This window comes from Tenrec ecaudatus, chromosome 9, assembly GCF_050624435.1.
Source record: "Tenrec ecaudatus isolate mTenEca1 chromosome 9, mTenEca1.hap1, whole genome shotgun sequence".
In the NCBI taxonomy this organism is placed as follows: Eukaryota; Metazoa; Chordata; class Mammalia; order Afrosoricida; family Tenrecidae; genus Tenrec; species Tenrec ecaudatus.
This window is the reverse complement of record NC_134538.1, coordinates 159,061,630-159,081,584: the sequence shown is the minus strand read 5'-3', so window position 1 is coordinate 159,081,584 and position 19,955 is coordinate 159,061,630. Positions and strand designations below refer to the sequence as shown.

General features: G+C 47.4%; 1 protein-coding gene across 1 annotated transcript; it reads left to right on the top strand.

Moving 5' to 3' along the window:
• The first annotated feature begins 13,230 nt into the window (after positions 1-13,230).
• On the top strand, positions 13,231-18,107 carry LOC142456611 (trypsin-like). The gene is made up of 5 exons (XM_075557762.1): positions 13,231-13,270; positions 14,856-15,015; positions 15,373-15,626; positions 17,398-17,534; positions 17,958-18,107. Exons 1-5 carry the CDS (start codon positions 13,231-13,233, stop codon positions 18,105-18,107), a joined length of 741 nt encoding a protein of 246 aa, XP_075413877.1.
• The last annotated feature ends 1,848 nt before the right edge of the window (positions 18,108-19,955 follow it).

Below are 19,955 nucleotides of genomic sequence, written 5' to 3'. Positions count from 1 at the left end.
TGTGAGTGGAGATACTGGAAGGGTGGAAGGAGGGTGGGTTGGAAAGGGGGAACTGATTACAAGGATCTGCCTGTGGCCTCCTCCTCCATGAGGGATGGACAACAGAAAAGTGGGTGAAGGGAGATATTGGACAGGACAAGTGAAAAAAATAGAAAAGAAAAAGAAGCAGTTTTTTTTAAATCTCTTTAACTCATTTGTTAATTCATTTATGTATTCAATAAGCATTTATTAGAAGCAGGCCCTCTAGATATACTGAGGGAAGCAAAAGTAAACAAGAAAATACCAGCCCTCTGGCTCAAAATTTCCAAATTTTCTGATACAGACTAAAATGCTTTACACGCTGAAAAAAGAAACATTTATTTAGAAACCAAACCATTGGGCCGGACTTTCAATAAGAAAAATCACTCCAGAATGCCAGGGGGAGATGCAAGAAGAGAAAAATGGATACAGAAATGTATACATGGGGAGATAAATCTACGCATACATTGGCTACAAATATCTTTACGGTTCCCACTGCCTCCCCCATCGTCATAGAAAACAGAGCTGCAGTGCCTAGCAACAGGTGCACCGAAGCAGCATGGAAGTGACTGAGGCCGAAGGATTTAGGGCCATGTCAGGAAGAAGTTAACAAGTTGTCTTCGACCTTAAGCTTCTGGTGAAAAACAGAAATGGTAAGATAGATTAAAATAAAGCCCAAAGTCGAACTCTACGATGCCACCCTGTACAGTATTACAAACAAGGACATTTCAAGGGACGCAAAGACATAGTGGGCCAAGACGAACCAGCTTGATGGCGCCAACTCAAAGGTGCATAGAAGCAACAGAACAGGTGGTGATCATGGGAGGTGTCTCAGGAACCGCCCTGGATGTCTGCTCTGTACTCGTCTCCGGCAGTGCCAGAGATTCCCACATGCAAACGTACCCAGATATACCTTAGGGAACAAGCCAGCAGTCTGCTTCTGAAAGGTCACTCGCTCAGAAACTCACTGACTTCCAATCGACTCCCACACAGAGTGACCCTCTGGGCCAGGGTAGAACAACCCCCAGGAGATTCTGACACTGTAACTCTTTACAAGAGTAGAATGTCTTGTCTTTCTCCTGCAGAGTTAACTGGTGGTTTTGAACTTCTGACCTGGTAGTTAGCAGCCCATTGTGTCACATCTTCCAGAAAACCCCACCCAGCCCACTTCTGCTCTGACCCACAGGGGTCACCATGAGTTGGAATCAACTCAAGGACAAAGGATTGGTTCTTTGCGTTCCCAGGTGTTTGACATACTTGGACGTCCCAGAGCCATCCACATTCCTCTCTTTCTTTTCAGTCTGTCCTCCTGGAATTGTGGCCAATGTCTTGGTCCTGAACGCTCCAGGATCCCCTTTCCCCCACCCATCCGATGGCGCTAACACTGTGTGTGCATTTGTCCCACCTCATGACTTGGCCTTCATTCGCCCACAGGCTGTATCTTAATCACACTCTCCCTTCTCCTTCCTAGCACCGCCCTCTTCACCTGCCACTCCTGGCACAGCACCTGAGGGGTCCACGCCCTTGGCTGGTCCGGTAGCCCATGCAGCGCTTCTCACATTCCTTCCCTTGAACGTGAATTGGGGCGCCTTCCAAGCTACCCAGCTGAGCAAACACACTGCTCACCACCCATCCGCCTTCAAGGATCTCAGGACCCTGTATCACCGCCAGATGCTCTCTTCTCAGCATTTGAAACAATAATGAAAAACCGAAAGATGTGGGAGCCAGCCCACATCCGGACGGGTCCTGAGGGATGGTTGCGGAATTGAACAAATGTAGAGACAGACAAAAGTTTTCGGGTGCTCACCTTCTCCGTGACATCGGAACCAGGTCTGAGTGGTGGGGAGAGAGAACGTATCTTTTCACCAACTTATACAGTCTCAGGGCATGCAAGCCCCGCTCCCAACCACAGATGCCTACCTATGCAACAAGGTGGGCAGTATCTTAACCCTAGAGGTCCCTGAGCTCCTTGAGGAAGTGACCTAGCACCAGTGCTGGGGGCAGGTAGGGGAGTGACTGTCCCCTGAGTGGGGAGAGCAATGGCGACATGTCTGCTCTGTGCTTGTTAGAGGTATCATTAAGGTAGCACTATAATGGGAGGATGTGGCGGGGATGATTTCTAAGTAGGACCATGTGACTGACTCATCTCCAACTCACAAATGTGAAGAACTTCCAGGCTTCTTAATTATGAGAATAAAGAAGTTGACCACATACGTTCTCTTCCCAGTCCTCAGTTGTCCACAACAAGATGCATATCTTTGCTCTTTGTGTGTGTGAATATTCCAGAGGGTGTGACAGAGTCCGTGCCAATGTGATTCAGCTGGAAAAAAAAATCACTGTGTGCTATTTAACAAGCCACAAAGTCATGGGTTGAGACTTTAATCGCCAGTGTAGAAGGGAGTCATGGAAAATCAATGTTCATGTATGGATTTCCACAATTGGGTTATATACATTGAATAGACCACAGACTCCTGGGGGTGGGGTCAGGAGGGGGGGTATGAACAAACGTGTCCTGGAAGAAGTTCAACCAGTATGCTTCTCCTATAATTTGAGCCTGTTATCAAGAGGGGCAGGCCCCTGGAGGACCTCAGGCTTGGTAAAACAGAGTCCTCAAAAGAGAGGACGACCCTCCAGAAGATGGACTGAACCAATGGGCACCGGCTGTGAAGATGGCGCCAGACATGACGGGGTCTGGTTCTGTTGTACCCGGAGTCATTGTGACGGCAGCTGATGACAGCTCAGATCCGGGGCTCCCTCCTAACAGGCTCTGTCCTCCCCTCTCCCTGCCCCTCCTTCCTTGCTCCCTGTAAACAAGGAGCTCTCCATATCCGACCACTCCAAGGATCCTTTTGCCATCTAGGAATAGGTGACAAGCAAGAGGCCATTTTTCTTCCTCTTCTTTGGGAATCAATGAGTGCTTTCACTTCGGATAGAGACTCCGAAGCAGTTAATGTGTCAGTCGGGGAAGTTCAGGTGTGCCCTTCTCACTGTGCTCACCTGCAAAATGAACCTAACTATTGGGACAGGAGCTGGTGCGGAGGGGGGACCGGCGGTGGTCAGGAGAACAGACTGGGTTCTGGCCCTGATCCCAATGCTTCTTGCTCTGTGGAATTGTGTGGCTGTCAGTTTCCCAAGGTGTGGGTCTTCTATTCCCAGAGCTACTGCCACAGAGATGCCACAGGGGAAGCCTTCAACCAACAGAGATTTGTTCTCTGACCGTTTGAAGGGACAGGAATCTGAACTCAGGGGACAGTTGTCTCTGTGCGTGCCAGCTCTGGGGAAAGGTCTGAGTCACTGATCATCAACAGAGAAGCACCTCAGAAGAACACCTGCCTCTCAGCTTCAGGAAAACCAGACCCTGAAATCACTGTGAGGCACAGATGCCCTCTGACACACAGGAGGGCACCAGGACTGCACAGGCCTGGCTGCATGGCGGCCGGCTTGCTGCTGCCTCCTGGGGGCCTGGTGGCCTTGGGGCAGGGTGAGAGAGGGCTGTGGACACCTGGAAGAAGCAAGCCTATGTCTGTGGGTGGGGGTTACTCAAGGTCGGAGGTGAAGAACCTTCGCCGTGCTCTTGGTTTCAGGAGTGGGCCCCCTTGCTGAACACGGAAGAGGGAGCGATCAGAGCAGAGCTCACCCACTCCCTGCAGTGCCAGAGGCCTGCCAGTCCTCAGAGGACTCTGCCAAGCCTAGTGGAGGCCAGCTTAGCTGAGGACCTCTTTCAGGCAGCAAGGATGCCTGTCCAGTGGGAGTCCTGCCCCATCTGGGGGCCCCTCTGCTTGGAGCCTCTGACCTTCTCACTAGGGGACTCTGGGGTTGAGGCATAGTCTACAACAGGGTGATTCAGGGCATCATCTCCTGGGGGATAGCTGTGCCCAGAAAGACAGGCCAGGTGTCTGCACCAAATCCTGCAACCACGGCAAGGAAGTCTAAGAGACCCTCGTGGTCAACAGCTGGGGCTCCCCACTCCTTCCAGGGCCCAGGCCCTGGTTTAGAACCCACCGCGACTCTCTACCTCCCTTCGGGATGTGCAGGAAAATCTCTACCTGAACAGAACACACACGCTCGGGGGTGCGTCCCCATCCTTCAGTGGGGTGCAGGTCTCCTGGATGTCTCCCTCCATGAGAACCAAGACTGCCCATCAGAATCCCTGCAAGGATTTCAGGGCCCTGCCATAAACCAATGCTCCCAACTCCCACCTCCTCCCATGACACACCGCCCCTGGGGGTGGGAGAACCACGGCCAGAGAGACACTGCCCCCACCCCGAGGCGCTCTGCCTCCTCAGACCTGGTCTTGCTCCATCAGGATGTCGGGGCGGTACCAAGTTTCGAACCCTGGCGGTAGGTGAGTGCTTTGTAGTGCCCTCCGACACCAACAGACACTGTTTACGTGGACAATCACACGTGTACAGTGATTCGCGTGGACACAACCAAGTGGGCAACAACACCTGCCCTTGCACGTGGGGGAAGACCCCACATCTGCCTCGCCTCCTGCAGGAGCATCTCCGTGCTGGGAAGTCACTGTCACCACAGCCATGTGTACACTCCTCCCTCGCTGGCGCTTCTTGGTCCTCGTTACCTGGAACTGTCGTGACACAAATATCGAAGAGGCGGCTTTAGAGAACAGAGGTGTGCTGTCTCGGAACAGGGCTCTAGAGGAAGGAAGGTTTTCCTGGTTTGTTCACCTTCTAGTAGCTTCCAGACACCTTGTGGATGCTTCTGTCTTCCATTCCGCCCTGCGCGTCCCTCTTCTGCCTTTTCACCACTCAGGACAGTTCTGGTACAGGCCCCGCCCTCCAGTGGTCTGACCACATCAGGATGGCGAAATAAAACATCAGCAGGGTGCTGTTTCAGGGGGTTCGAGCCGCAGCATCTATTTTGTGGGAGCATACATTGGTCCATCAGATCCCAGCCCTGTCCCTGAGCTCTGTGAAGTCACTCCAGATGCTTGAGGGGAATGTCCAGATCTTCGTGGGGATTTCTCTCTTTTCATTTACATGTTTGTTTGTTTTTTTTGGCTTGCATCATCTTTACAATCTGATGTCTCCATCAACTTCTCATGTGTGTGGTTGACAATCTTCCACCCCAACAAATCGGCAGGTAGAGTCAGGTGCCCTTTAACTGAGCAGGCCTGGCAAACCACCTTGCCCCAGGAGTTCCAAAGAACAGCGAACCCTGGACAGGCAGGCTCGTACTAACAACCATTCCTAGAGTATTCCTAGCCCCATTCCTACACCTTTCACCTGCGAGTCGGACAGTGAACCTGGAGGACACTGAGCTGAGGTCTCTTGGCTCCGGGAAATCCCCTGATCACCATGGAGGGCCGTTAGAAGCCATACTGTCGGACAGAGAGCATTGTGACATTATGGATGACGTTGTCAGGTTAAAATGGAACACCTGATCATTTGATCTCCCTTGGGACTGATTTTAGAGTTGTCTCCATTTTTAATATTTTTTGCTTTTTTTCTCCGTTCTGCTCTTGTTTCAGGGTTTTTGTTAGTCCTTGTTTTTGTTTCATATGATTTTCTGAAATCCAGGATAGCTAAATCTATAGCACTAATAACAATAAGAGAAGGGAGAAAATGTTCTGAAATTGATCGTATGACTCTTCTTGATTGAATTGTTTGATTGCCTATGTGAATTATATGTCAATAAAATGATTAAATAATCAAATGGATGAATGAATGGAAAGAGGAAGGGAGGGACGGGGAAGGGAGGGAAAGAAGAAAAGAAACAAAGAGGTCCCTTTTGGGACTCAGCCTCTGTCGCCATCGCAAAGCAGCAGACTCCCTGCCCCTCTCACCAGGTAGACGCTTCCCTGTTGGGGCCAAAGCTGTTTGATGTATGGTGACTGTAACTGGTAACAGTAGAATATTCTGTACCACGTGGGCCCAGACATGGGCAGGAGGAAGCAGGTAGGGCAGGCAGATGGGCCAACAGGGGAGTCTTCATCAGAAGAGCTGTAGGCCCAGGATGGAGCTGTCCTGACCCAGACAGAGGGTATTGACTTGGGTTGGCCAGTGGAGTTGGTCCTGACCCCCGAGGACACATGTGTGTCTGAGTGGAGCTGTGGTCCAGAAGGTTTCCAGGGTTCAGGGCGTGCTGCCAGGCCTCTCTTCCAAAGTGGCCCTGGGTGAACTTGAGCTCTGCCCTTTCCCTTAGCAGCCAGTCATGTCCACTGTTTGTGTCACGCAGGGACTCCAACCCGGGTTTAGGGAATACCAGGAATAAGAATGAACACTGTCTCGTAGGAATTGGGACACTGTGTCAGTCTGGGTTGACTAGAGAAACAAATCCAGAGGCAGTTAATGTGTGGAAGAGAGAGTTTTATATCAAATAGTAATTGTACATTAAGAAAATATCCTAGCCCAGTACAGATCAAGTTCCTAAGTTCGATATTAGCCCATATGTCTGATACCAGTCTATAAATTCCTCTACAGGCTCACATAACACATGCAATGATGCTGAATGCAGGAAGATCACAGGCCAGTGGGTGGAGAGTCTTGTGGATCCAGTGGCGGTGGGAGTATCTCTGCGCTGGCAGGGGTCTCCATGTGGCTTCTTCACCTCCATGGGTCTTGTCAACAGGAATGTCTCACAGGGAGCATCTGTCTATCCCGCCTCCAGCGAGCTATTTATCTCCTTAGCACCTCCAAATGAGGTCATCAAGCTGCAACCTGATTGACAGGCTAAACTCCACCCCTTCACTATTAATGGCAAGTGTCCTCAAACTAAGGGCCGTGGGACACATGCGGCCCACCGAGGACATTTATCTGGACTGGTGGGTGTTTTTTGGCCCGTTTGTTTTTTAACTTCAAAATAAGATGTGCAGTGTGCATAAGAATTTGTTCATAGCTTTTTTTTTAAACTATAGTCCGGCCCTCCAATGGGTCTGAGGGACAGTGAACTGTTACCCTGTTTAAAAAGTTTGAGGACCCCTGATTAATCATCTCAAGTTGGCAATAGGTTATATAACTACCACAAACACTAAGTGGATATTGACACAAATATCAGGACAGGAAAACACCAGCTTACTGAGGATGGAGTGCCCCTGAGAACTGAGTTGACACGAAACAGTGAAAAAGTGTCAAGGGTGTGATTGATTTATGGAATGGTATGACATATGTATTCACTCCCAATGAATAATAATTAAAAAAAACATAGATCCAGGAATGGGTTTGGGGCCCACACTAAATCCTAGCTCCATCTTAAGAATAATTAGTTCTTACACCGTGGCCCTGCTTGATACGCATCCTCAGGAAAAGAACACAGAAAATATGAGTGCATAGGAAAATGTGGTGAGGGAAATAGATGGTGCCCGGCTATCAGACAAAACAGCATGTGAAGTCTTAAAAGCTTGTCTCCAAACAAGCAGCCATCTACGTGAGATGTCAACTAACTCCTCATGGAAGAAGCACACCATCATCAATCACCAAAGTGTTGTAAGTCATATAATCCAAAGGTGAAGAAGGGATTGGTCTCAGAGCCTAAATTGTGAGAATCCAGTCTGCAGAAGGTTGTGGATGACATTGGAAGCCCAAGATTCATTTGTGGGAACTCCAGAGGAAACAAGCCTGCGGTGAACTCCCTCTCTCCACCACTGAGGGATGGGAGGACAGTGGTTCCTAACACAGTGTCTTGGCGAGATGAGTATAGAAGACCAAAGGCATAAATCAGAATCGAACAGTTAAAGCTTTGGCAGTTGATTCCCGACTCCGATGCGAGCTGGAACGGACCTGTGTTCAACGTGTTCTATATTTTGGGTTTGTTTTTGTTTGTTCATATCAGGGTGTACCTCAGTGGTGTTATGTCACTGGAGGTCACACTCTTGAAGTTGTGTTATCATGTTTCTCTGTGTGTCGGGTTATGAAACTCAGGACTGGTGAACCTCTAGGGACCGAAAGTAGAGTAAAGGTTTTGGGGGGCGTGGTACAGTGGTAGTGGGGAGTGAAAGGAAGACAATGCTAAGGAGTCCAGGAAGCAAAAGAATGTTTGGAAAGTGATCGTGGTAGCAATTGTACAATTCTACTTGACACGATTGAACTATGGAATGACATGAATATGTATTAATTCACAATTAATGATTTTTTAATATTGTTTTATTAGGGGTTCATACAACTCTTACCACAATCCATACATACATCAATTGTGTAAAGCACATTTGTACATTCATTGCCCTTATCATTCTCAAAACATTTGCTCTGTGCCACTTAAGCCCCCCCACATCAGGTCCTCATTTCCCCCTCCCTCCCGGCTCCTCCCTCCCTCATGAACCCTTGATAATTTATAAATTATTATTTTGTCATATCTTGCCCTGTCTCATGTCTCCCTTCACCCACTTTTCTGTTGTCCGTCCCCCAGGGAGGAAGTCACATGTAGATCCTTGTAATCGGTTCACTCTTTCTAACCCAGCCTCCCTCTACCCTCCCAGTATCGCCACTCACACCACTGGTCCTGAATGATTTCATTTTTTGAACTGTAGGCCACATCCCAGTGACTCTGCAGCAGACCTTGCTGGTCTCTGAACAACCAGAAGAGGTGCGTTCTGCATCCTGAGCCAACACTGCGTCTGTGTTAGCACTGCAGAGCCTTGGCTAGCTGCTAGCACAGCCGGCCAGCTTTTTACCTGAAGAATAATTTCTTTTGTGTCTTGGTCTAGTCAGTTGTAGCTCCAGGGTTCCTCTCAGCTCTAAATCACCTGCAAATTGGATATTTGACCTTCTATGGTGCAATGGGGAAAGCATTAGGCTGCTAACCTCAAGATCAAGGGTTCAAACCCACTTGCCACTCCCATGATGAAAGAGGAGACTGTCTAATCTTGTAAAGATTTACAGTCTCAGAAACACAATGTGAGGTTTCTATGAGCCTTGGTGTTGTAGTGGGTTAATAGTGGGGCTGCTAACCTCAAGTTTGAACATGTGGTCTCTTATGGAGACTATTCTATGTGCATGGGAAAAGAACAAATAGCTTCTGTCATTGGGTGGAGTGTTCTATACATGTCTATGAGGTCTAGTTGAGTGGGTTGTTTAAATTGTCTGTTATCTATTTTGAGTTTCTTTCTAGTTCTGTTTTTCATCAAAATGGTATATTAAACTCTGACTATTATTGCAGAGAGATCTATTTCCCTTTCACGCCTGTGAAAGCTCGCTGTATGTGGTTTTCAGATCTTTCATAGGGTTCACAGATATCCATGGCATGTCTTCTTATTGGAGTACCTTTGATTCGTTATAAAATGCCCTTCTGGGCCTCCTTTGCTGGAGCTTGCTTTACAGTCTATTTTATTCAGAATCATTATGCTCACTTTGGTTGCCACTTTCTTGCTATTTTCTTTTATCCTTTTATTTTTCACTTATTTCTGTCACTGTGTGAAGTGTTTCTCTTATAGACAATATACATTGCCGAACCATGCTTTCTTTTCTTTGTTTTTATTATTATTAAAGATCATTTTATTGGGGGCTCTTACAGCTCTTATAACAATCCATACATCAATGATATCAAGCGTATTTGTATATATGCTGTCATCATTTCTAAATACTTTAAAAAATCATTTTATTAGGGGCTCATACAACTCTTATCACAATCCATGCATACATCAATTGTATAAAGCACACTTGTACATTCGTTACGCTCACCATTCTCAAAACATTTGCTTTCCACATAAGCCCCTGGCATCAGCTCCTCACTTCCCCCTCCCTCCCCACACCTCCCTCTCTCATGAACCTTGATAATTTATAAATTATTATTTTGTCATATCTTACACTGTCTGATGTCTCCCCTCACTCACTCCTCCGTTGCCCATCCCCCATGGAGGAGGTTATATGTAGATCCTTATAATTGGTTCTCCCTATCTATCCCTCCCTCCCTCCACCCTCCCGGTATTGCCACTCTCACCACTGGTCCTGAAGGGATCATCCGTCTTGGATTCCCTGTGTTTCCAGTTCCTATCTGTACCAGTGTACATCCTCTGGTCTACCCAGATTTGTAAGGTAGAATTGGGATCATGATAGTTGGTGGGAAGGAAGCATTTAAGCACTAGAGGAAAGTTGCGTTGTTTCATCGTTGCTACACTGCACCCTGACTGGCTTGTCTCCTCTCTGTGACCCTTCCATAAGGGGATGTCCAGCTGCCTACAGATGGGCTTTAGGTTCCAACTCCACACGCCCCCTCATTCACAATGATATGATTTTTTTGTTCTTTGATTCCTGATACCTGATCCCTTTGACACCTCGTGATCACACAGGCTGGTGTGCTTCTTCCATGTGGGCTTTGTTGCTTCTGAGATAGATGGCCGCTTGTTTACCTTCAAGCCTTTAAGACCCTAGACGCTATATCTTTTGATAGCTGGGCTCCATCAACTTTCTTCACCACATTTGCTTATGCACCCCTCTGTCTTTAGTGATCATATCTGGGAGGTGAGCACACAATTAAATGATTTTTTGTTCTTTGATGCCTGATCCCTTCGACACTTCGTGATCACACAGGTTAGTGTGCTTCTTCCATGTAGATTTTGTAGTTTCTAAGCTAGATGGCCGCTTGTTTACCTTCAAATTTTTATGACCCTAGATGCTATATCTTTTGATAGCTGGGCTCCATCAGCTTTCTTCACCACAGTTGCTTATGCAACCGCTTTGTCTTCTGCGATTGTGTCAGGATGGTGAGCATCATGGAATGGACTATGCTTTCTTACAAATTCTGTACCCTCTTGAAACTTGACTGATGGCATCCATCCTGTGGTGCTGGAGTTGGTGGTAACATTCACCCACTGGGTATGGCAGGTGTGGTATGTCTGTCTGGGTAGGTTTACGGGTGCCTGGCTGCTGGGAAAAAATATGGGTAGGCAGCAAGAAGAAGCAAAAGTAATTACCAAACAAAATGGTGGGGGGTGAGGTGGGGTGAGTGAAATGAGGGGTTAAGAGGGAAAGCCTAAGAAGGAAGAGAAAGAAAAATGAGGAAATAGAAAGAAAGGAGAGAGTCCATTGTTGGTTCAATGAGAGCTGGCACATACAGTTGTGGAGGAAGTGCATAGTGCCATCCAGGGAAGGGTGGAGGGGCCAGTGTTGGTCACTGAAGGTGGAGGCCTTGGGAACCTGCTCCACGGAGTCAGAAGCAAACAAACAAAAAAAGTGGGTCTAAGACATAAAAACCAAAAGATACAAAGGAGGCATGTGGATGTGGGACGCACTAAGAAGAAAGACAAGCAAGATTTGTAGCAGCAGCAGCAACACCATCCAAGTACTAGCAAATGTGCTGGCCACCAAACGTGGCTCATTGAGGGACAGGGGAGTGGACAGATGGCACTAATCAAGGAGATGAAAGGAGCAGGATGTCCATTCTACAGGATTTAAATGGACAGTGTGGGGAGAGTTTAAAGAAAGAAGAAGAAAGCAAAGAAGGTTAAGGGAAGAACAAAGAAGAGAAAAAGAAGCCATACAGCAATGCGTGGAGCCTGGCAGAGTTTAACTTGCTCCCCAATGAGGGGGTGCTTTTATCTAGCCACTGGGAGATTGGGTAGTGGAAGAGGGGACATCATACCTCTCTCGTATCCAGCCACTGATATGGATTCCAGTAAAGCTGTAGGAAATTAGAGTCTGTCATCGAATTCCTGCTCTGGTTCCAGCCCTCCTTGTACTAATGCAATGTGGCCCCACATTGCTGGATGACAGTCTACTGCTCTTTGTGTCTCCATAGCTGCTGCTTTCAGCCACCCTCTTCCTGTCATCCCTGTGTTTAATCTACTTCTTTATGCTTGCCTTTGAAGTACTGGGTTCCAGGAGAGTCACCGTGTCTGCATCTGGTCCACTAGGTTTCTTGAGTTTTTGTTGTAGAGGGTCTGGATAGTATACCTGCCTAGTCTTCCATCTTGGATCTAGCTCTCATATCCTTGAATCCTGACAATTTCGTCTTCAGGATCCCATTCCTTGTAATGCCCAGGAGGCTATGTGCCATTTGGAAGCAGCCTTTGCTTAGCAGAGTTCGTATTCTTTCCCAGATGATGCATGTGTCTGAACCCTGCATTGACCACTTGGCATTTATGGAACCGTCACCCAAACTCCTAACTTCTCTAAGACTTACCCTCCCCATGCCTGATAGAGTAGAGAAATGAAATCACACCACTTAGAGGATTTTGAAGGTGCAATGGTTTGTGTAAATCATTTAGTACCGTGGCTGATGTAGAAAGAGGCTTTCTGGTTCATATATAACTGTCTTTGCTTAAGGAATCTCTGTTACCACGATTACCAGGTGAATAGCTAAGGCAGTAATGCACACTGTTAGGAGCGTGGACACTGAAGCCAGATGTCCTATGTTGAAACCCCCAACCTCCCACACACAGTTCCTGTGACAGTTTGGCTAGGTCCTTTGTACTTCTCTCTAGCACACTTTTAACATGGGTAAAATAAGGATAATAGTTGGTGTCATATAAGGTTGTCATAGTACATTTGTGTCAAAAATGCATATTTGCTGGGCTACTAGCCAAAAGGTTGATGGTTCAAACCCACCCAGAGACATCTTGAAGAAGATTCTGGAGATCTGTTTCTAACCAGTCATCCATTGAAAATTCTGTTGAATAGTGTTAGAAGGACACACACAAGGTCGCCATACGTTGAAGGTGACTCAATGGCAACAAGTTTGCAGGGTCATTGGAAGGATGGCTAAATCGTCCTCTTTTGCTACATCATTGTTTCAAATCAGAATATATTTCCTTTTTTTCTGGAGGACAAGTTGTTGTTATAAGTGATGGTAAGTTTGCACAACTTTACCTGAATTACCACAAGATAAAGTATTAAAAGTGTCAAAAGAACTGTATTAATTAAGCACCAAGACTACAGAGTTTGAGATAATGCTTCAGATCAAAGTTCACAGCCAGGAAAACCAAGTCCCTAAGATTTTGGGCTGGGAGTCAGGACACCTGTGGCTGTGTCCTGGCACCTGACTGCAGCTCGCTTTCCTCTTGAGGGCAAACGCTCCCGCCAGGTGGACCCATTGCTTCCATTCTCATGACCTTCCAGAAAAGGGCACAGGAGTTGATCATTACAGGGATTGATACTGAACGATTCTCCACCTGGAACAGGCTGGATTCTAAATTTGGATCTGTGAGCTTCTGCATGTTTCTGGCACCCGTGACCGTGAGTGCTGGTGGCCGATCTGGAGGTATAAATAGCAGCAGAGGAGCCTCCTTCATCCTGTTCCCCAGCCCTGATCCAGTGAGCAACCATGAAGGCCTTCATCTTCCTCGCTCTCCTGGGAGCTGCTGGTGAGTCTCTTACACTGAATCAGGGGGTGTTTATCACAGGTGTCTATCACGGGTGTCTATCACGGGTGTCTATCACATGTTTCACTTTGTGTTCTGCAACAGTGAATATTAAACTTAGTCTCAAGACTCCTAGTATGTCGTAAAAGCAAGCGCTAGGCAATGCAAAGCATACAAATTCTTCATCCCCACTCAGTGTTGGGTATGAGGGCTGAAGGCCATGGTGAGCAGAGTGACCAGGGTGTGTACTGTCTCTGCCTCTCCTTCTTCAGAGCTGTACGTGTTATTTCAAGTTCAGAGCAAGTCCTACCTCTTTGATGCTTCTACCCTTACTCTATCCTGCCTTGACCTTCTTGAGGATTTAGTGTTGGCTTTAAAAGAGTGCCTTTGAACCAACCCCGTCTCATGGCACACCCGGTTGTGTCAGTGTGGACGTTCTTTACCCTGGGTTTCCAACAGCTGAGTGTTAAGTAGTGGATCAACAAGACTCTCAAGTCACCTATAGGTGGATTGAACCATCAACTTTTCAGTTGGTATTTGAATGCGTACCCATGTGAATTTTGTGCTACTTAAGGAGTCTCTGAATGACAGAGCTCAAGATTCTGTGAGGCGGAACAGCCAAGGAATCTGAGAGACGGAGACATTTTATTTCTCACAAGTGAAGGCTGTATATGGGGTAGTGTTAATAACGCCGTGCGGGTGAAGTCTTTATGTATGAGTTGTTATATGTGAAAAGAAAACAACAACAGATAAATGAATATTTTTATTTTAGACTACTAAAATTTATGCCCAGAAAATGGAATACAACATCTCCCCTATCGCTGAGAAGCTACACTTTCACTACATCTGGGAATTTCCCCTAGACACCTGGAAACCTCCTCCTTAAAATGATTTCTAAATATTTGAGCAGGAGGGCTCATATAAATAATCATCAACTTTTGCGGTTGTAGGAAATTTCGATAAGTTAATGGGCTGCTCTGCATATACCTAAATTCATTGATAAGCATTATTTAAGATAATTGAGATAAGGAGAAACATGGGGGCTAGGGTCCTAATATGTTTTTAGAAATGATATTGTGGCATTTTGAGGCCTAAAAAAGAAGAACTTCAGAAAAAATACATTCTCGGGTAGTTTTTAAAGTGCTTTTCTCCATCGCCACTTGGGGATATCATATCCCATCCACCAAAAGTAAACACACTCCCGGATAAGGCAAGGCTTCATTTGGACACATTTGTTGTGCAGGGTAGTGTGGGGAAAAATATGCTTTATACCTGCATTAAGACACTTTACATGTAAGGGGTCACTGATCCATTAATGTGAGTATGCAGTAAAACCATAAAGAAGAAGCTATTCTCCAAATGTGAAGCAGAGGTTGGAAATGAAATACTTAGAATGACATTAGTAGGGCGTGCGTGAAAGACAGAGTAATGCATTTTGTGGACATATTGCCTGAAGGCCATTGTTTCCTGGGTCTCTGGGACACAAGAGCATGCCTGCTCCTGTCTGATTGCTCTACAAGAATGCATCATGGCGGAGGATTCCAAGAAGAGTCAGCTCACGGGTAGTTCTCTGCCTTCTCTCTGCCAGTGGCTTTCTCCACGGACGATGATGACAAGATCGTCGGGGGCTACACCTGCCGGGAGAACTCTGTACCCTACCAGGTGTCCCTGAATGCAGGCTACCATTTCTGCGGTGGGTCCCTCATCAGCGACCAGTGGGTGGTGTCCGCAGCTCACTGCTACAAGTCGTAAGTATCAACACCCACATCATTGTGTTTGAAGATCCACACTCCCTCAGTCATGCCAAAGCCAGGGAGCCCTACAGAGCAGGCTTGAGAGGTGAAGGGTGGAGCTAGGAAGAGCTCTGCTATTTCTCTAGGCGTTGTAAGGTATTGGGTGCAGAGAGGAGGGCAGGACTCTCCATGGAGCAGGCCTGCTGGGGTTTCCTTGATGTCCTCCCAAATGATGGGTCTCTTGAAGTAGGCGAGCACAAAGGATCTTGGGGACATGAATCACAAAGTAGTTCTAGTCATTACAGAGCCTGGGGAGCATGGGGGTGTGTGCTCAAGTCGGACACTTGGGGAACTGTTAATCCTTTAATTCAGCCGGATCCAGGTGCGTCTGGGAGAACACAACATTGAGGTCCTTGAGGGCAACGAGCAGTTCATCAATGCTGCCAAGATCATCCGCCATCCCAAGTACAATTCAGCCAACATCGACAATGACATCATGCTGATCAAACTGAGCTCCCCCGCTACCATCAGTTCCCGCGTGTCCTCCATCGCTCTGCCAAGATCCTGTGCTCCCGCTGGCACCCAGTGCCTCATCTCTGGCTGGGGCAACACCGAGAGCAATGGCTGTAAGTGTCCCTGGAACTTGAGTCCACAGACTGAGAGCCCTAGAGAGGCAGACATGCTGAAGGTCACTTAGACCAAGCTACAACTGAGGAGAAGGTGTACAGGACAATTTGAGGGCAATCAGAGTCTTAGAAGATATTAATCAAAATAGAATCTATTAATCAACATAAGTAAGATCCCTTGATGGAGTCACACAAAACACCCAGAAAAAAATGGAAACCTGATAAAGATACTTTGGTATTCAACTGAGGGGTGATTAAGAGGCTGAAAGAACTGGTAACTGAGTAGTGAACAGCCTAGAGGGTAGGGTGCTGCCCACTGGAGGTGAATACCCTCCACCACTGGAGCCCTGGTGGTGCTATTCTGTAAATTCAGTCGGTGCAGGTTTCTTGAAGACAAAGCGGGTGCATAAGCAAATGTGGTGAAGAAAGTTGATGGTGCACAGCTATCAAAAGATTTAGCATCTGGGGTCTTAAAGGCTTGAAGATAAATAAGTGACCATCTAGCTCAGAAGCAGCAAAGCTCACATGGAAGAAGCACAACAGCCTGTGTGATCATGAGGTGTCCATGGGGTCTGGTATCAGGCATCTAAGACCCAGAATAAAACCATACCCAAGGCGAATGAGGAGTGGGGCATGGAGTGGAGATCCAATGCACATCTGTAGACAATTGGACATCCCCTCACAGAGGGGTCAAAGGGAAGAGATGAGCCAGTCAGGGTGCAGTGTAGCACTAATGAAGCACACAATTTTCCTCTAGTTCTTTGGTGCTTCCTTCACCCCACTATCATGACCTCAATTCTACCTTACACATCTGATCAGACCAGAGTATGCACACTGCTAAGATAAGAGCCCAAACACAGGGAATCCATGATAGATAAACCCCTCAGGGTCAACAATGAGAGTAGACACCAGGAGGGTTAGGGGAGGGTGGGAAGGGGGAGAGAAAGGGGAAATGGGTCACAAGGATCAACCTAGACCCCTCTCCCAGGGGGATGAATAATGGAAAAGTGAGTGAGGGTTGACGGAGAATGATGTAAGATATGACAATAATCTATAACTTATCAAGTGTTCGTGAGGGTGGGCAGGCAGGGAGGGAGGGGGCACAAATGGGGTGCTGACATCAGTGGCTCCATTGGGAAGCGAATGCTTTGACGATGATGATGGCGGAATATGTGCAAATGTGCTTGACACATAGGAGGAATGTGTGGATTGTGACAAGAGATGTACGAGCTCCCAATAAAAGTTGCTTTTTTAAAATTTAGTGAGGGGCAAAAATGAGGAGCTGATGCCGGGGCTTAGGTGGAGAGCAAATGTTTTGAAAATAATAAGGGCAATGAATGTACAAATGTGCTATACATAATAGATGTATGCACGGATTGTGATAAGAGTTGTATGAGCCCTTAATAAAATGATTTTTTTAAATTTGGTCAGTGAACCACAGGGTCAGTGGTCCATACCCAGAAGTAGCTCTGCCAGAGGAAGAGGGCATCATCTTCTTCCATAAAGAGGTCCATCCTCACAAACCCTAGGCAAGATCGCTGTGAGCCAGACTCAACCCCGTGTCATTGTGCTTGGGATTTGTGGACTTGGTTGGAGAATATCATGCTCGTGTCAGAGAGGGAACACTTTGCTGGTTAGAATCTTCCAGAAGAGTGTTCTTCTACCTAACTAAAAGCCATGAGGAAGCTGAAAGAGTGTGAGAAACATTAGGAAGGAAATTCCAGGCATTGTATGAATAATCGCCTTCTCGTTCCCCGCTTGTGTCCCATAGACAACTACCCCGAACTGCTGCAGTGTCTGAACGCCCCCATCCTCTCCGACACTGCCTGCCGCCAAGCCTACCCCGGCCAGATCACCAGCAACATGCTCTGCCTGGGCTTCCTGGAGGGTGGCAAGGACTCCTGCCAGGTTGGTTTCCCGGCCCTCCTTCTCCACACCCAGCTCTGTCTCACTCTGTTCATAGGTCCCTTTCTGTAACATGGGGATTGATCATGAGGCTTTCAGGACATTATCTTGAAAGACACCCAGGAGTCCATTGGGGAAGGGAATTCTTGAGGATGGAGGAGGTTTTGTTGGGAGATATTGAATTGCCCCAGTTATTTCTTGACCTAACACAGCTGTTACTGTGGGAAAAAGATGGAGCTAGCAGTGGGGAGGAGGAGGGATACTGATAGAGCAAAGGAAATAAAGGCTGGATTTCCAGGGGAAGAGATGGTGCTTCATTGAAGATGGCAGCCAAGGAGATGGACCAGGGTAAAAGAGAGCTGTGCTGAGACATCCTCCCATGTACGCCCATGTGAGAATGCTGACTGTGTCTTCCCTCTTGCTCAGGGTGACTCTGGTGGCCCCGTGGTCTGCAATGGAGAGCTCCAGGGCATCGTGTCCTGGGGCTATGGCTGTGCTCTGAAGGGCAAACCCGGCGTCTACACCAAGGTCTGCAACTACGTGGACTGGATTCAGCAGACCATTGCTGCCAACTAGACGCCCCTCATGACCACCTGAACCTCTCCACCACCCATCCCCTACTAGTCAACCTCACCTACTCCCATGCCTGAAAATAGCATCTAAATTAAACTTTCCATCATGACTACCTGTGTGCACGTGAGTGGGCTCTGCTTTGCACAATCCACCAAGGGCACCAGAAATCACACACACACACACACATACTCCACAAACTTTTTTAAAGCCCGTGTGTGTGCATGTCTGTATGTGTGTCTCTCTGTCCAGTTTGTTGTTAGGTTGTGTCAAGTCAGCTCCAGCTCACAGTGATCTCATGTGGAACAGAACAAAACACTGCCTGGTTCTGCGCCATTTTCACAAACCATTCTTGGGATTGAGCCTGTTGCTGAAGCCACTGTGCCAATCCATCTCTTTGACGGTCTGAATCTTTTGATCGAACCCTCGACTTTACCAACTATGATATCCTTCTCCAGGGACTACACGGTCCTTCTTGATGACATGTCCAAATTAGGTGAGACAAAGTCTTGCCACTCTCATGTCAAAAGAGCATTTTGGTTGTACTTCTTCCAACGCAGATGTGTTTATTCTTCTGGATGCCTGTGGTTTTCTTCATACTCTTCCCAAAAACCATAATTCAAAAATATCCATTGGTCCTCCCTAAGTAAAGCAGAGAGTCAGAGAATAAACAAGAAGACCTCAATGGGAGGGATTGCTTGGTTACAGCAGGTTGGGAGACTAACAGTCTGACGTGACTGGACAGCCCCTGACAACAGCAACAAGCTATAAAATGTAGGAATTCAAGCCAATGTTTACTCCACTTGGAAAGGTGGGTCAGGGCCTCTGAAAAGTAGATGCCAACCGGTGGCAGGTAAGCATCCCGAGGAAGGTGACTATTCCCGGAAAAGGGATAGCATATGTTGAGCCTCCGACGTAGTAAAGATGTTCAGAACTTTGGCAACCTGAGTTGAGCGAATATCACAAGTAGGGTGGTGCTCACAGATGAGGGCGAGGAGTCAGGCAGAGCCATAGCATACAGGAGTGGGAATAGAAATCGGAGCCCTGCTGGTGTGGTGATGACCAAATGTATTGAAAAGCAGCGCTTCAAAGCCACCAGCTGCTCTTGTAGGAGAAAGATGGAACTATCTAGTCCGGCAAACTCACAGGGGTCCATCCTCTACGGTCGCTCTGAGTGGGCATTGACTCCCTGGCACTGAGTGCGTTTTATGGCTTTGGCATGTAGAAAACAGGAAGGCAAGGAAACTCTGGACAAGGTGGCATTTCCCTTGCAAATTCCCACATCTCTGTAGTGGATGAGAAAATGTCGTGTGGTCCGGTTCCGACATAGTGTCCCAAGACTGGCTTAACAGAGTTACGCAAATTGGGTAACTTTAAGTAAGGAGAATGTATTCTCACAGCTCTGGAGGTTAGAAACTCTGCAGCAGGGTGTTAGGCTCTCTCTCTCTCTCTCTCTCTCTCTCTCTCTCTCTCTCTCTCTCTCTCTCTCTCTCCTCTCTCTGTCTCTCTTCTCTCTCTCTGTCTCTCCACTCTAAAGGAAGATCTTCCTGTTTTTCCTGGTTTCCGACTCCCCCTCCTCTTGGAGCTGCAGCATGACCACAATGTACTTCTTTGTCCTCACCTGGCATCTTCCCTCTGCCTCTGTCTTGTATCTTATAAGGATCCACTCAGAGGGGATTAGGACCCAAGCCACTCCATCATGACCTCACGGTAATTGACACCCTCTTTAAAACCCTATTCCCACCCACTCAAAGCTAGCCCTGGGGCTTTCAGGTTAGGCTCAAGGGGAGTCCTTCTGGGATGTGGGGATACAGTGAATGGTGTGACTCTTTGCCAGGGCATGCCTACACAGTA

What these genes read in the sequence shown, in the direction of transcription:
- LOC142456611 (XM_075557762.1), top strand. Translation starts at nt 13,231, where the DNA reads ATGAAGGCCTTCATCTTCCTCGCTCTCCTGGGAGCTGCTG. An exon ending in GCAGCTCACTGCTACAAGTC is followed by an intron (nt 15,016 to 15,372) that starts GTAAGTATCAAC and finishes CCTTTAATTCAG; the next exon opens with CCGGATCCAGGTGCGTCTGG. An exon ending in CAACACCGAGAGCAATGGCT is followed by an intron (nt 15,627 to 17,397) that starts GTAAGTGTCCCT and finishes TGTGTCCCATAG; the next exon opens with ACAACTACCCCGAACTGCTG.